General features: G+C 34.1%; 1 protein-coding gene across 6 annotated transcripts in view; it reads left to right on the top strand.

The window, feature by feature from the left end:
* Window positions 1-14032, top strand: part of KIAA1109 (KIAA1109 ortholog) — a 193467-nt gene that overhangs the window by 40613 nt on the left and 138822 nt on the right. For all 6 annotated transcript variants that reach the window (XM_034661658.1, XM_034661659.1, XM_034661660.1 and 3 more), the window contains 6 exons: window positions 169-248; window positions 1999-2149; window positions 5187-5343; window positions 5755-5833; window positions 8106-8197; window positions 9456-9573. In XM_034661658.1, coding sequence (XP_034517549.1) covers window positions 169-248; window positions 1999-2149; window positions 5187-5343; window positions 5755-5833; window positions 8106-8197; window positions 9456-9573 — 677 coding nt within the window. The remainder of the gene's footprint in view (window positions 1-168; window positions 249-1998; window positions 2150-5186; window positions 5344-5754; window positions 5834-8105; window positions 8198-9455; window positions 9574-14032) is intronic.

Genomic DNA, 14032 nt, shown 5'->3' with positions numbered 1-14032 from the left:
CTTCATTGTCTGTGTAAAAGTTGTTTTCCCTTTTCAATATGCTACACTTGATTGCTCTTTAGATTTTTTTTCTCTTTTTGTTCTCAACTATTACTACCATAATTAGAATACAGAATATTTTTTATTGTGGAGATGTACTTAGTTTGCCATCCCCCCTCCTTCTTATAGACCACCAAGATTAATGGGAGAAGGGTTTGTGGTGATGCAGTCAAATGATGTTGACATCTACTACTACATGGACGAGCCAGGTATTATTAGTCTTTGAAAGTGTGTTTCATAGCTACACTTCTATTCTATGAAATGTTGATATTTAATAATATTTTAAGTCTCCTAGTTAGGATAAAACAAATATCAGTAAATCACAGACGTGGAAGAGTGCCTACCTAAAAAATGTCTGTCATTTATAAAAAATTGAGTATTACTATTTCAGACCAAAAGAACAATATAGGAATCTTTTGTTCAATTCTATTTTCAGAAGTATACCTCAAAAATTGTGAATGCAAGTAACCTGGTATGAAAAACCTATAGAAAATGTGGTGACAGTTAAGGTAGTTCATGCTAGCTTAAGAGGAAAATCCTTTGAGGCTTGAAGTTTAAGGATTGAAATCTAGCTGGTTAGAGTGCTTCACAGGTGGCTTGAATTTTATAAAAGTAGCTAATCATCAGATTTTTAGCCCTTTTTTCTTACTTCTGGCTTTTTATGCCTTTCATGGTGTTTATGAGGTCAGAGTATTTTCAGAGTAAAAGTAGGATGTTACTTGCCTATTTCGCCATATTGACATTTGCACTACTGGTCCACGAGCAATGGTGGGTGAAAGTGTGCTTTAGGATGAACTAAGGCAGTGGTTCCAAAATATACTAGTAATCACTGTCTTTTTCACTGCCACACATTTATAGTAAAACAAATGCCAGTATCAGTTTTAAAAACTTAGATTAAGCAGTAAAAATTGTTTTTGTCATATCTTGACTCTTGAATAAACTTTTTAATATTCAGTGTGATAAAATGGCAAGTACACATAATATACTTCTCCTGCATACCAATATTTTCCAAATGCTTGATGTTACAAAATTATGCCGTGGGTAAAAGATATATTCAAAGGTAAGAGAGATCAGCAAATTTTAATGTATCAGACTATGAAAAATTCAGTATAGAGTTTCAGATTCCACATTGCAACTAACTTTTAAAAAACTACCACTTGTTGAATTTTGGTATAGTGTTAGAGAAGAATATTCAAAATTATCTGAAAAAGCTATTAAAATACTCCTCCCTTTTCTATATAGCTATTTGTTTGAGGCTAGGTTTTCTTCAGATCCTTAAACAACAGATTAAATGCAGAAGCGGCTGGGAGAATTTGCTTATTTTCTATAAAGCTGGACGTTAAAGAGATTTGCTGAAGTAAAAACAATGCCAGCGCTTATTTCTAGAATTTGTTTTAGAAAATGTGGTTATTTTTCATTAAAAAGTATTTTCATTAAAAATGGAATTAGGGGCGCCTGGGTAGCGCAGTGATTAAGCGTCTGCCTTCGGCTCAGGGCGTGATCCCAGCGTTCTGGGATCGAGCCCCACATCGGGCTCCTCCACTAAGAGCCTGCTTCTTCCTCCCACTCCCCCTGCCTGTGTTCCCTCTCTCGCTGGCTGTCTCTCTCTGTCAAATAAATAAATAAAATCTTTAAAAAAAATGGAACTAAAATTTCATGTAATTTTTATAAGTTTTTTCATATGTTTTCATTAAATTTTATTAAATGTAATGAGTTCGATTTTATTAACCATTCATTACATCAACATGCAGTGAGTTGTTTTTAAATTGCTCAATTTCAGTTTTTAGTACAGTAAATTGTGATTGAGATAATACCAAAAAAATCCCACTATGCATCCTCGTGATTTTTAAGAGTGTAAAGGATTACCGAGAGCAAAACATTTTTAGAACTCCTAATCTAGGGAATCTTTAAACAGTAATTTTAAGTAAGTGCCTTTCTATTGTATATTCTGCAATATAGGACTTGTTCCAGAAGAAACAGAAGAAAATATTGAAGGAGAAATGAGCAGTGAGGATTGCAAATTACAAGATTTGCCTCCGTGTTGGGGACTGGATATAGTTTGTGGTAAAGGAACAGATTTCAACTATGGGCCATGGGCCGATAGGCAAAGGTACTTGAGTAAATTATATTTCTAGTAAGTCTTTTAATGTATTAAGATAATGATACAAATTTTATTTAAAAAGTAGCTTAATATTTTTATAAGCTATTTTATTATGGCAGGGTAAGATACCACTAAGGATTTTAATTCAAATTATAAGTTGCTTGTAGAGAAATCAGTATAAGCATGTTCACTCTGAAGGAGGGGCTAATTCATTAGAAAAATGGTGAATGAGGAGCATATTTATTTGTTTCTTTGTTTTTTCTTTTGTGTTTAATCAATGAATTTGCCAGGGATTGTTGGCTGTGGAGATTCAGAGACAAAAGACACATAGTTCAGTTTTAGTGAGGGACAAGAAATAAGAATCTTATTAAGTGCTGTAGAGGTAAGTAAAAAGTCTTGGTGAAACACTTAGAAAAGTACTGTACTAGTTTGCTAAGACTGCCATAACAAAATACCACAGACCGCGGTGGTTCAACGGAAATTTTTCATGGTTCTGGAGGCTAGAATTCTGTGATCAAGGTGTTGGTAGGTTTGGTTCCTTCTGAGGGTTGTGAGGGAAGGGTGTATTCAAGACTTCTCTTCTTGGCTTGTAGATGGTCATCTTTTCTCTGATCTTCCCATCGTCTTCCCTTTTGTGTGTCTTGTAGGCCTCTGTGTCCACATTTCCTTGTCTTACAAGAACACTAGGCATATTGGATTAGGGCCCACCCTAAGGACCCCATTTTAACTTAATTACCTCTCTAAAGATCCTATCTCCAAACATCAAATTCTCAGGTACTCAAGGTTAGGGCTTCAATATATGAATTTTTAGGGGGACACAATTCTTCCCATAACAGGTACATAACTCTCATAACTAAGAGAAGAATTGGGGAAGGCTTTTTAGTAGAGTTAACATGTAAGTTGAATTTTGAAACCTAAGTAGGAGTTAGTCAATGAAGGAAGAGGAAGACAAATAATTGAGGCAAAAGAAGAGTTCTGCAAATGCATGATGACAATGGAGATTTGTCTTACAGTTTGTACAGGTTGTTAGGAGATTTGTAGGTAATTAAGAAACAGATTTTATACTGGAGGTCAAAGACAGTGTCTGAAAGGTGTTTTTTTTTTTTAGTCATTCTATTAATTTTGAAGTAATTCTTATTTTAATATATTCTGACCACATTTCTATTTCCTGAAGAGTTTTAAGCAAAGAAGGGGACATTTACCACTAATTATGAGGAAACATCTAGATTTTTATGTAAATAGACACTGTCTAAAGACAGTTTAGTTTTTCTGCTCATAAACAAGCTTGAATGGAGAAACACAAGCCAAATCATTCACCAAAGCAGATATTATTGGGCTGTTGATGGACTAATGAAGAATGCTGATACTGACTTGATATACTGACTCTTTTTATACTTGTTTTAAAAAGTGCTTTGTACCTAGCACTGTTAGAAGAATTATATACTTTGTTAAGTACATGTTCTATTAATCTTTATATCTCTAGTATATGGGAATACCTGTCCCATCAAAGGTAGCTATTTGACAATTGTATGATAAATTAATAAGTAAGTTTCATTTGAAAATTCTTGCACTATGCTGATACAATACTTTGTTGAGTTCTGGATTAGGTTATTTATTAGACTTGAAAGTGAACAGCTTAAAATTTCTGGTTAGGAAACAAATGCTTTTCAAGTTACTGGATTTATATTTATATTTTCCTTTTATGATAAAATCTTTCCTACAGTAAGCCATTCTGTATTTACTATGGGATAGTTGAAAATGAGGGTTTTTACATCCTATTAAGTTTCATTTATACATTATTATATTTGAAAGGAAAAAATTAAAGCAATGCTTTAACACAGACACATAAAGTAGTTTTGCATTTCTAAGACTTGAATAAAGTCTTGAATAAAGGGGGGGAGGGAGAAGGTAAGCAGACTCCCCACTGAGCAGGGAGCCTGATGCGGGGCTAGATCCCAGGGTTCTGGGATCGTGACCTGAGCCAAAGGCAGACGCTTAACTGACTGACCACCTAGGCACCCTGAAAAACTTATTTTCACATGGGCTTAGTTTACTAACAATACTTTGCTCTTCACTTACATGTACAAACAGTGCATTTCCTCTTCTGTAGCCATTTCCTTTTCTTCTTCCCCATTTTGAGTTTCTATACAAATATGAATTGTAACCAGAAATGAATAGTAAGGTCAGTTTTCATAGCATCCCCTAAGATATAAGAAATTTAGGAAGAAATCTCAACTGTTTTGCTATTGCGTAGTTCATTCAGTTTTGGGAAGAGATTTTGATCTTTGATATAGAATGACTTGTTAACTTATGAATTTTGATTTCATTCTACCACCTTACATGATTTTTCTGAATCTTTAAGATATCCAGCTTTTCCTTTGTGATATTTTCTTTCTGGGAGTTTTCATGTCACAGTTGAAGTACAGACTTTATGAGATTTGTACTTAATCCTTAAATAGATGGTAATTACAATAATGTAAACATTTTCAACATTGTCTAGCCTTTTACTGCTTTCACATAAGTGCTTTTATTTATATTTTCACACTTGATTCTCATAACCCAGTGAGATACATAGGGCTGGTATGGTAAACTTATTATATCTGTGAGAAAATGGAGATGCAGAGAGGTTCAGTGATTTGGGCAAGATAAGTAATGGGTTCTGAGATCAAGCCCCACATTGGGTTCTGTGCTGAAGATTCTCTCCCTCTGCCCCTCCCCACTCGTGTGTGTGTGTGTGTGTGTGTGTGTGTGTGTGTGTGTGTACAGGCCTGCACATGCTCTCTCTCTCAAAAAAATAAATCTTTAAAAAAATACTCAAAGCTTGTTGATCTTTGGAAGTATAAAACATTGATTGGAGAAAAGAGTCTTTTGTTTTACTGAAAGGAAGTTCGAGTAGCTGTTATTTTGTGACTTAAATTTTTTCTATTTCATGTCCAATTGTTAAATGAGATAGCAGCGATAGTACAAAGTTAGAATACTGATTTTGCTCCCTTACAGATGTAATTTTGTTTGAATAACAAGTTATCCTTTATACCTCCTTATATAGAGATTGTTTATGGAAATTTTTCTTCCCACCTGATTATCAAGTTCTGAAAGTTTCTGAAATTGCACAGCCTGGGAGACCACGACAGATCCTTGCTTTCGAACTGCGAATGAATATTATTGCAGATGCTACAATTGATTTGCTGTTTACCAAAAACAGGGTAATTATTGAAATAATATAGTAGAAAATAGTGTTTAAAATTTGAACATTATTTTCCAGAGTATTTTTCTGGTAACTAGTTCTATACTTAGATTCATTTCTATGAGCTTCCTACCACCCTCCCCCTGCAATAATTGCATATATGTTGCTTTCATTAAGTATCAAAAGTAGGAAAAGTTAATAATAAACCTTAATTCTATAGTTTGGTTCATTTTCTTCTTTATTGGCCAGATTGTTTTAGTGTATTTTTAGTAAAACTTTGAACTTTTGTTCTTAGGAACTTTTAATACCCATTTCATATCATTGATGATTATATTTTGTCTGTGATAATAACTGAAAAGTAAAGATGGGAGTATGATTAACTAGTGAGAAAATAATTGTTTTATATGGTTTAATTTTTTTCTTTTGGTAGGAAACAAATGCTGTACATGTAAATGTAGGAGCTGGCTCATATTTAGAAATTAATATTCCAATGACAGTTGAGGAAAATGGTAAGCTGCAATGAGTACTTTCCTATTTTAAATGTTTAATAGGGGAATAATTGATCTATAAATAATAGTTTGTTATCCCATCTAGACCAACATTAATGAAGTTTTCTTTTTCAGCTTTCTATTATATTTACATAACAGTACATATTAATTACATAATTAAATTATTTGTGCACCTGGAGAGAAGGGAAAAAATTTTTAAATCAAGTTAGGTCTTATGCTTTCATTATACTCTATACTTCTTTTTTGTAAGACTGAGCATAATTTGTTCAAAATATTTTTCCTATTAGTCTGTTGCTCTGTAAGAGCAGGTGCTGTGTTTTTTTTTAAACTGATGTAAACTTGGTGCTGAACCCAGTACCTGGCACATGGTATATGAGCAGTATGTGATGGAATGACTGGTAGGCTTTGTTTTAGGTTATATTGTTAATACATTTTGTCAGGGAGTAAGCCTGGAAAAATATAACTTTAATAAAGCAGAACATTTCATATTAAAAATATTAAATACTCTGCTATAGTTTCATCTGAGCTAATCTAAATTCGTTATGCATTTGAAATTTGGATTCTGATACAAGCTAATCAATAATGTGATTAAATACATTTTGTTAAATTTATCAAAATATTATATAGCCTTCTTAATTTTCCTTCTTCCTATCCTCTTATTATATTTGTAACTGAGAACAATTAAAATGAAATTCTGCTTTATTTATTCACTTCTTGAGAGTACAGAGAATAGCAACTTACCCGTGTTTTTGAATCACTAACCAACAATATTACTATGGCTAAGTATAATTAAGTTTTTTTAAAGCTTTTATTTATTTATTTGACAGAGAGAGAGGCAGTGAAAGAGGGAACACAAGCAGGGGGGGTGGGAGATGGAGAAGCAGGCTTCCCGCTGAGGAGGGAGCCCTACGCAGGGCTCAATCTCAGGACGATGGGATCATGACTGAGCCGAAGGCAGATGCTTAACGACTGAGCCACCCAAGCACCCCATACTTAGAGTAATTTTTATATCACTCTTGGCTGTCTTTACTTCTTTCGGTCACCTTTTCTTGTTGCTGGTATAAGAAGAAAGCAGGTAGCTGGTTGACTACATTCATTAGCTTGTATAAAAAGGTAGCAGTCGGGTCTACCTACTTAGATAATCAGTTGTGAAACAGTACCTGAGAATGGCATAGTGTATCTTTTCCCTGTAGCTTTGAGGCTCTTTTAATGAAGAGTTAAACCTGACCTTTGCTGGTTGTAAAAGAGTGGTCATACTAAGTCTTAAAGCAGATGCTTGAGATTCTCTAGGACTGGGTGGTTCAGATACATAGCAGGAGGAAAAAGACAGTTGAGGGTTGGGTAAAACTGAGAATGATTCGATTAACGGAGTGCTTCTACCATTTTTAAACTGATATTGCACATAGGAAATATTTGTACACCTTTCTTTAGTACAATTATTGATGCACTGGGGTAAGGGAACCACTGAGGACTGAGGGAATCAGTATCTGGAGCATACTTATTATGATTTCATGGCCAGTGCCACAGCACACTGGTTGTGGAACTCTGAATGAGTTACAGGTCTAAGGAAAGCCTAGTCAGCTTCTTGAGAAAGGTTAGGAGTCTTTTAAGGTGACTATCTGAGGGGAAAAATATATTACGTCATAGACATTAACAAAATATAATTCAAATACATTTAAAACTTTTTTCAGAGTTTCAGGTGTTTGAAAAAAAATGTCCAGGGCAGGATGCATGTTGAACTAGCCATATACTAATGACCATAGCATTAGTGTTCATGGAAGGGCAGCCCTTCAAGAAAAGAAGTGCAGTACTCTGCAGTTTTCTATTTTTGTTCAGAATGGAGCTATGTTGTTTGCTAACTGTCATTAATTACATAAGGAATAGCTATTGTTTAGAAACTCATTATATAAGGAGCAGTTGAAAATGATGAAAACAACTTCCCTTGAGTCAGTGGGAGAAGAAGAGACATGGGAGCTATCTTTAATAGTTGAAAACTGTCATTTAGAGGGTAGACTTACAGTTTCGCACTGGAAAGCAAAATCAGGAGGACATTCTATGAAGATGAAACTTTATTCCTTTAGAGCTGTCCAAAATGAGAAAGATCACCTATTAGATCACAAGCTCCCCATCACTGGGATGTATTTGTATAGTGTCTGATCACTATTTTTCAGGGATTCCTTCTTTGGGTGGTGATGGGAGTTGTTTCCAGTACAAAATTTTAAGTCATACATATATTTTTTAGGTTCTTAATTTTTATGCTTTCACTTACTAGGTTATACTCCTGCAATTAAAGGACAGCTCTTACATGTTGATGCCACTACCAGCATGCAATACCGGACCCTTTTAGAAGCAGAAATGTTAGCAGTAAGTCTAGAGTATACGATGATATGTATACATACATAAAATTTGAATTTGGTTTTAATTTTTTAATATAAAATATTAATGACCAGAAAGCCATTAAATAGTTAATCTTCTCATTCAAGAACTACCAGGTACTCTTGGCCTTATTTTTGTGAAGAGGAGTAGATTCCCAGTGCTGTGGACTCTGGCATTTCTCTTTTGCTTTGCTTCTAGTTATGGGCAAAGTGAATATAAGGCAGTGCTAGCATGATTTTTGGTCTTTAAAAATGTGAAAAGTTGTTAGAATGTTATTTTTAAATTTTATTTTATGATCAGACTAACTCCTACGTTATAAATGAGATAATTTTTCACTATATGTTCTGGCCTCATTGGATTCCTTTTCATGGCTTAATAAATCATTTTGTGTTTTACTTGATGAATGAGGTAAAAAGGAGAAAATCTTATTGATACTGCAGATTGCCCCATATTAGAAAAAATATGGAAATGCTTATGATTAAAATTGCAGATTGGGGATTCCTTTCATTATCAGGCAGATTATTCCTTATCAGGGAAAACAACAATAATAAAAAATAACAAAAGCCACTATGTAGAATGGCTGATATTCAGAAAGAATTCTTTTCTAAGATGGTATTATTAGGTCTTAATTGTCTAAAAAAAAGCATTTTTACATGTATATATGTAAATTAAGAGGAAAAATTTGCAATTACCAAGAATATATTGAACACTATAAATGTATATTAACTGGCTTATTCAGCATTTTAATGAATTCCTGAGCTACAGCTGATAAATGGTGCTGTGCAATAATGCTATTCCTGGTCAGGCAGCTCTTGCCTTTAGCAGAATCTCCAAACTTTGGTAGATGGAATACATGATAAAGCGCCATTACCAAAGTGCCAAATGGGAACCTGGGAGGCACTGGTGGCCAAACCCTGAGCCTCTCACATAACAGATTAGGTTTAAAGAGGAATTAAGGACACTGGTTGTTACTCTGTTAGTTTAGCTAGAGTACAGTATCACAACTGTAGTCTGCTTTGTTGTTCTTAAAGTTTTTATGGCTTAGTATTTCAAGGAGCTGGATATAATCATAGATCCTGACCTTTAGCCACAGTAATATTAAAATCTCAAAGGGACCTTCTGTTCAGCTCAGTGGGAAAGTAAGTTTTTATTACTTTACTAGTGTGTGTGTGAATTTATTTCTAATGTTCTTCACACAGTGTCACATTTTAAACTCTAACATTTTTACTTACCATTCCATTTGCAGTTCCATATCAATGCCAGTTATCCCCGAACATGGAACATGCCACAGACTTGGCAGTGTGAATTAGAGGTTTATAAAGCCACCTACCACTTCATCTTTGCACAGAAGAACTTCTTCACTGGTAATTTTCTAATACTTGTAAATACAATGAGATTTATCACAGTGAACTTGTTTACATTCAGTAAGTTTTGCTTTTAGAGTCAACATAGGGATTCAATGATAGAGTTCATACTTTTTTTACACTTCTTTTTAGGCTAAGAATATAAAAGGGAAAATTTAAATATAGGTATTTTGTGTTCTCTTTTACCACAAACAAGGAAAATATCAACACAAAATTGGGCTTACAAAAAAAAAATGAAAGAACTCATCTTAGGCTGGTGCTTTGTGTCATCCTAGTGGGGGATAATTTGGGGAGGATGAATCAGTTTCTTTCTTTGCCTGAATTAGGCATCAGCATGGTTTCATTATTTTGTTTCAGTTATTGTAATCCACAAACAGTATATTCAAATAGTCAAGTATGTTATTTTTTTATTTTATTGAATTGTAGTTGACACATTACATTAGTTTTGGTTATACAACATAGTAATTGAGCAACTCTATATATTATGCTGTGCTCATCACAAGTATAGCTGCCGTCTGTCACCATATAATACTACTACAATACCATTAACTTTGTTCCCTATGCCATGCCTTTTATTCCAGTGACTTAGTCCATAACTGGAAGCCTGTACCTCCTAGTCCCCTTCACCTCTTTTTCTCATCTCTTTACCCTCCTCCTCTCTGGCAACCATCAATTTGTTTTCTGTATTTATAGGTCTTTTTCTGCTTTTGGTTTATTTGTTTTGTTTGTTAGATTCCACATGTAAGTGAAATGTTGTTGCAAATGGCACAATATTATTCTTTTTTATGGCTGCTTAATATTCCTCTCTCTCTCTCTCTCTCTCTCTCTCTCTCTCTCTCTGTGTTTATATGTCGACACACACCACATCTTCTTTATTCATCTATTGTGGACATTTAGTTTGCTTTCGTATCTTGGCTATTGTAAATAATGCTGCAGTAAACATAGGGGTGCATACATTTTTTCAAATTAGTGTTTTCATTTTCTTTGGGTAAATACCCAGTAGTGGAATTATTGGATCATATGGTATTTCTATTTTTAAGTTTTTGAGGAACTTCCGTAATGTTTTCCACAGTGGCTGTACCAATTTACATTCCCACCAACAGTGCACGAGGGTATGTTATTTTTATATTTGGAGCTCCTACTTCTTTCCATTGGCGTGGATATTGAGTTGATGTTATCATTAGTTGGAAAACATTTCTTTATTTCTTTATCACGACAGCTACTCATATTTTATGGGTTTAGGAACATGTAGTCTTGGTCTCTAACATGAATATTACTACATAAAAATAAGTTGCATTTATAGAAACTACCATAAAAAGTTTAGCTAAACAGAGTTGGTCTGTTTTGCCAGGGTCAGTGGCTACCCCAGAGCACCTAATATTTGCTTTACTGATTGCTGCATTTATCCATCCATCCATCCATCCCTCCATCCTTCCCTGTATCTACCAGTCATTTACAAGCATCTGATCTTAGATATTTGGGGATGTAGTGGTAGTCAGGTAGATAGTCCTGCCCTCACATTACTTACTAGCAATATGATGTTGGCCAAATTATCTAATTATTTTACCTTCTGTTTCCTTATCTGTGAAATAGAGATAATAATTTCTACCCTAGTTTTGCTATTGTTAGAGTTTGGGCATTGTATAATGCCGTTACTACAATATGTTCAATAGTAAGTTTTTTATATTTGTTTTCTAGTTTGATTGGGAACTTTATCATGGGGACTAGATAGAAAGCTTCTGTATTCTTGGAGTTATATAATTCTTCAAGGCTTTAGTCAGGGTCCCAGTAGTAGAAGTTGTAACAAAATCCCTGGCAAGTTAAAACTTTTGTCAGTGAAGCTGAGCATTGAGTAAGTACTGCTCAATTCAGATTTATTAAAAAAATAGCTAAAACTCACAGTGTGTATTATGTATCTGTCTCTGTTCAGTTTGCACATATTGAATTGTTGAATCCTTATAATAATCCCTGAGATCGATATTATTATTATCCTTGTTTTACAGATGAGGGAAGTAAGTTACAGAGTGGTCAAGCAGTTTGTCCAGGGTCACACAACTAGTAAGCTTGTCAAGCTAGTGTTCCAACCCAAGTCGTCTGGCTCGAGAATCTGTTATATTTAGTTTCTTTGGCACTAGCCATTACTCTCTCACTTAAGGTTTTGTATTTTATAACTTTGCTAACCTTTTAAAATAGGTTCCTATTTTCAGGCATTTAATCCTTCACATTGTTTTTACTGCAGACATTTCACATTCTTAGACTATAGCAGTGCTAAGAATAGTTGGAGTAGATAATTCCCCAAGATTTAAAATTTTTAATTTTGTAGTATCACTTTAATTTAGGTTGAGCATTGTGTTAGTCACTTTCAAATAGCCAAGTATGCATTTCCCAAGTTACAAACATGTCTTCCCTAAATTATTTTCTTTTTTTCCCTAAATTATTTTCTTTATTTCTCATCTTTAAGCTTATATGTATTGCAATTCACTTTTTTGTGTTTTTTTTTCCTAAAATTTATTTGGAGAAATATAAAGAAAATAGAAAGGTACAAAACTTAAGTTCTCATAGCCCTGATTTTACAGCTATTACTTTTACTCATGTTTCTTCTATTGCTTTTTAGAATCCTTTAAAAACTTATTTATTCTTTAAGAAGGATGGCTATTAGAGAGTGACATGTTTAGCCTAGGGATGAATATACTTGGTCATAGTGTTTGAATTGCTTTTTCTGTTCTCAGTTTTCTATTTCCCCATTGACAGAATTCTGCAGAAAACAAATTATCTAATTTGGTGTGTGGGTATGCGTAATATCCCTCAGTGGCCATTCTTACACAAATTATAAGATAAAATTGTTATTTTATTTTATTTTATTTTTATTTTGACAGAGAGAGAAAGAGATAGAGGGAGAGCACAAGCAGGAGGAGTAGCTGAGAGAGGGAGAAGCAGACTTCCCACTGAGCAAGGAGCCTGATGCGGGACTCCATCCTAGGACCCTGGGATCATGACCTGAGCCAAAGGCAGACAGACGCTTAACCGACTGAGCCCCAATCAAGTTGTTAAGAGATTTTAGTGTGGGGCAAAGACAGCTTCATGATAAATGTAAAAAAGAGTCTCAGGAATAAGATGTAAAACAAAGGCTGAAGTGAAGTCTCTTCTGCTAATATCGAAGTTGACTTAGATTTACTCTGATAAGGGGGAGAAGAAGACAATACTAACAATATTGCAAAGCTCCAGTACAATTGACTGACATTTTATAGGGTATTTGCCTAATAATGTAATTATAAAGTGAGTTGTAGATGAGTTTTTTCCAGATGATTACCAACTTAATAACTTTATTTTTGTAAGTTTTTATTTAAATTCCAGTTAGTTAACATACAGTGTAATAATATTAGTTTCAGGCATACAATATAGTGATTCAGCACATCCATACAACATGCAGTGCTCATCACAACTTAATAACTTTAAAAAATTTGTTGTCTAAATGAGTAAGGCAGTCAAGAAAGTGCTTCCTTTTTTAAATTTTTTGGTAAGACCATTTGCTGATGAGAGCAGCTTTTGGTTTAAAGAGAAATACATATTAGATATAGTTGTTGAGGCAAGTAAAAATATTTTACCATATTTTAAAATATTTATCAGTAAAGATATTGTACAAGGTGGTAAGGAAACTATATTGCAGAATATCTTCAAATTTCAAATAAAATACGGTAGAAAAACTAATAAGACTTGTTAAAATAGAAATTGGCTAATAACTTTATAAAATTACATTGGTTTCCTGAGATAACTATTGGATTATTTAAATTTGTGTTTATTTTACTAGCAATTTTATCTCAGTCTTTTAACTAGGAGTGTAAAATAAATAAATGCAACTGATGTAAGCTGAAAGTCTCTTATTAATAATGATTCAAAACAAATTTAAACCTTGATCTCAGCCCACAGAGAACTTATGGCCATGTCACTTTATGGGCATTTCTTGTTTTGTATTAGTTATCAGTCTCAAGTATATTGGCATGTGCCCTAGACTTAAACAAATGAAAGCAATACAGAACAGTGTATATATTGATTACTAGCATGAACTGAAACTAACAAATGCATGTAGGGGTGCCTGGGTGGCATAGTCGTTAAGCGTCTGCCATCAGCTCAGGGCGTGATCCCGGCGTTCTGGGATCAAGCCCCACATCAGGCTTCTCCACTAGGAGCCTGCTTCTTCCTCTCCCACTCCCCCTGCTTGTGTTCCCTCTCTCGCTGGCTGTCTCTCTCTGTCAAATAAATAAATAAAATCTTTAAAAAAAAAACAAAAAAAACAAAACCAAAAAAACAAAATGCATGTAAGACCTGAATACAGAGGAAATGGCTGTGACCTGAAGGTAATCAGAGAAGGTAGGGGAAAGACCATAAGATCTAAAATGGTCTTTGCCAATGAACTCAGTAATATTAACTGATATTTGCATAGTTTGTCTCCATAGAACAT

Source organism: Ailuropoda melanoleuca, chromosome 5, assembly GCF_002007445.2.
Source record: "Ailuropoda melanoleuca isolate Jingjing chromosome 5, ASM200744v2, whole genome shotgun sequence".
NCBI lineage: Eukaryota > Metazoa > Chordata > Mammalia > Carnivora > Ursidae > Ailuropoda > Ailuropoda melanoleuca.
This window is presented reverse-complemented; position numbering and strand designations above follow the sequence as displayed.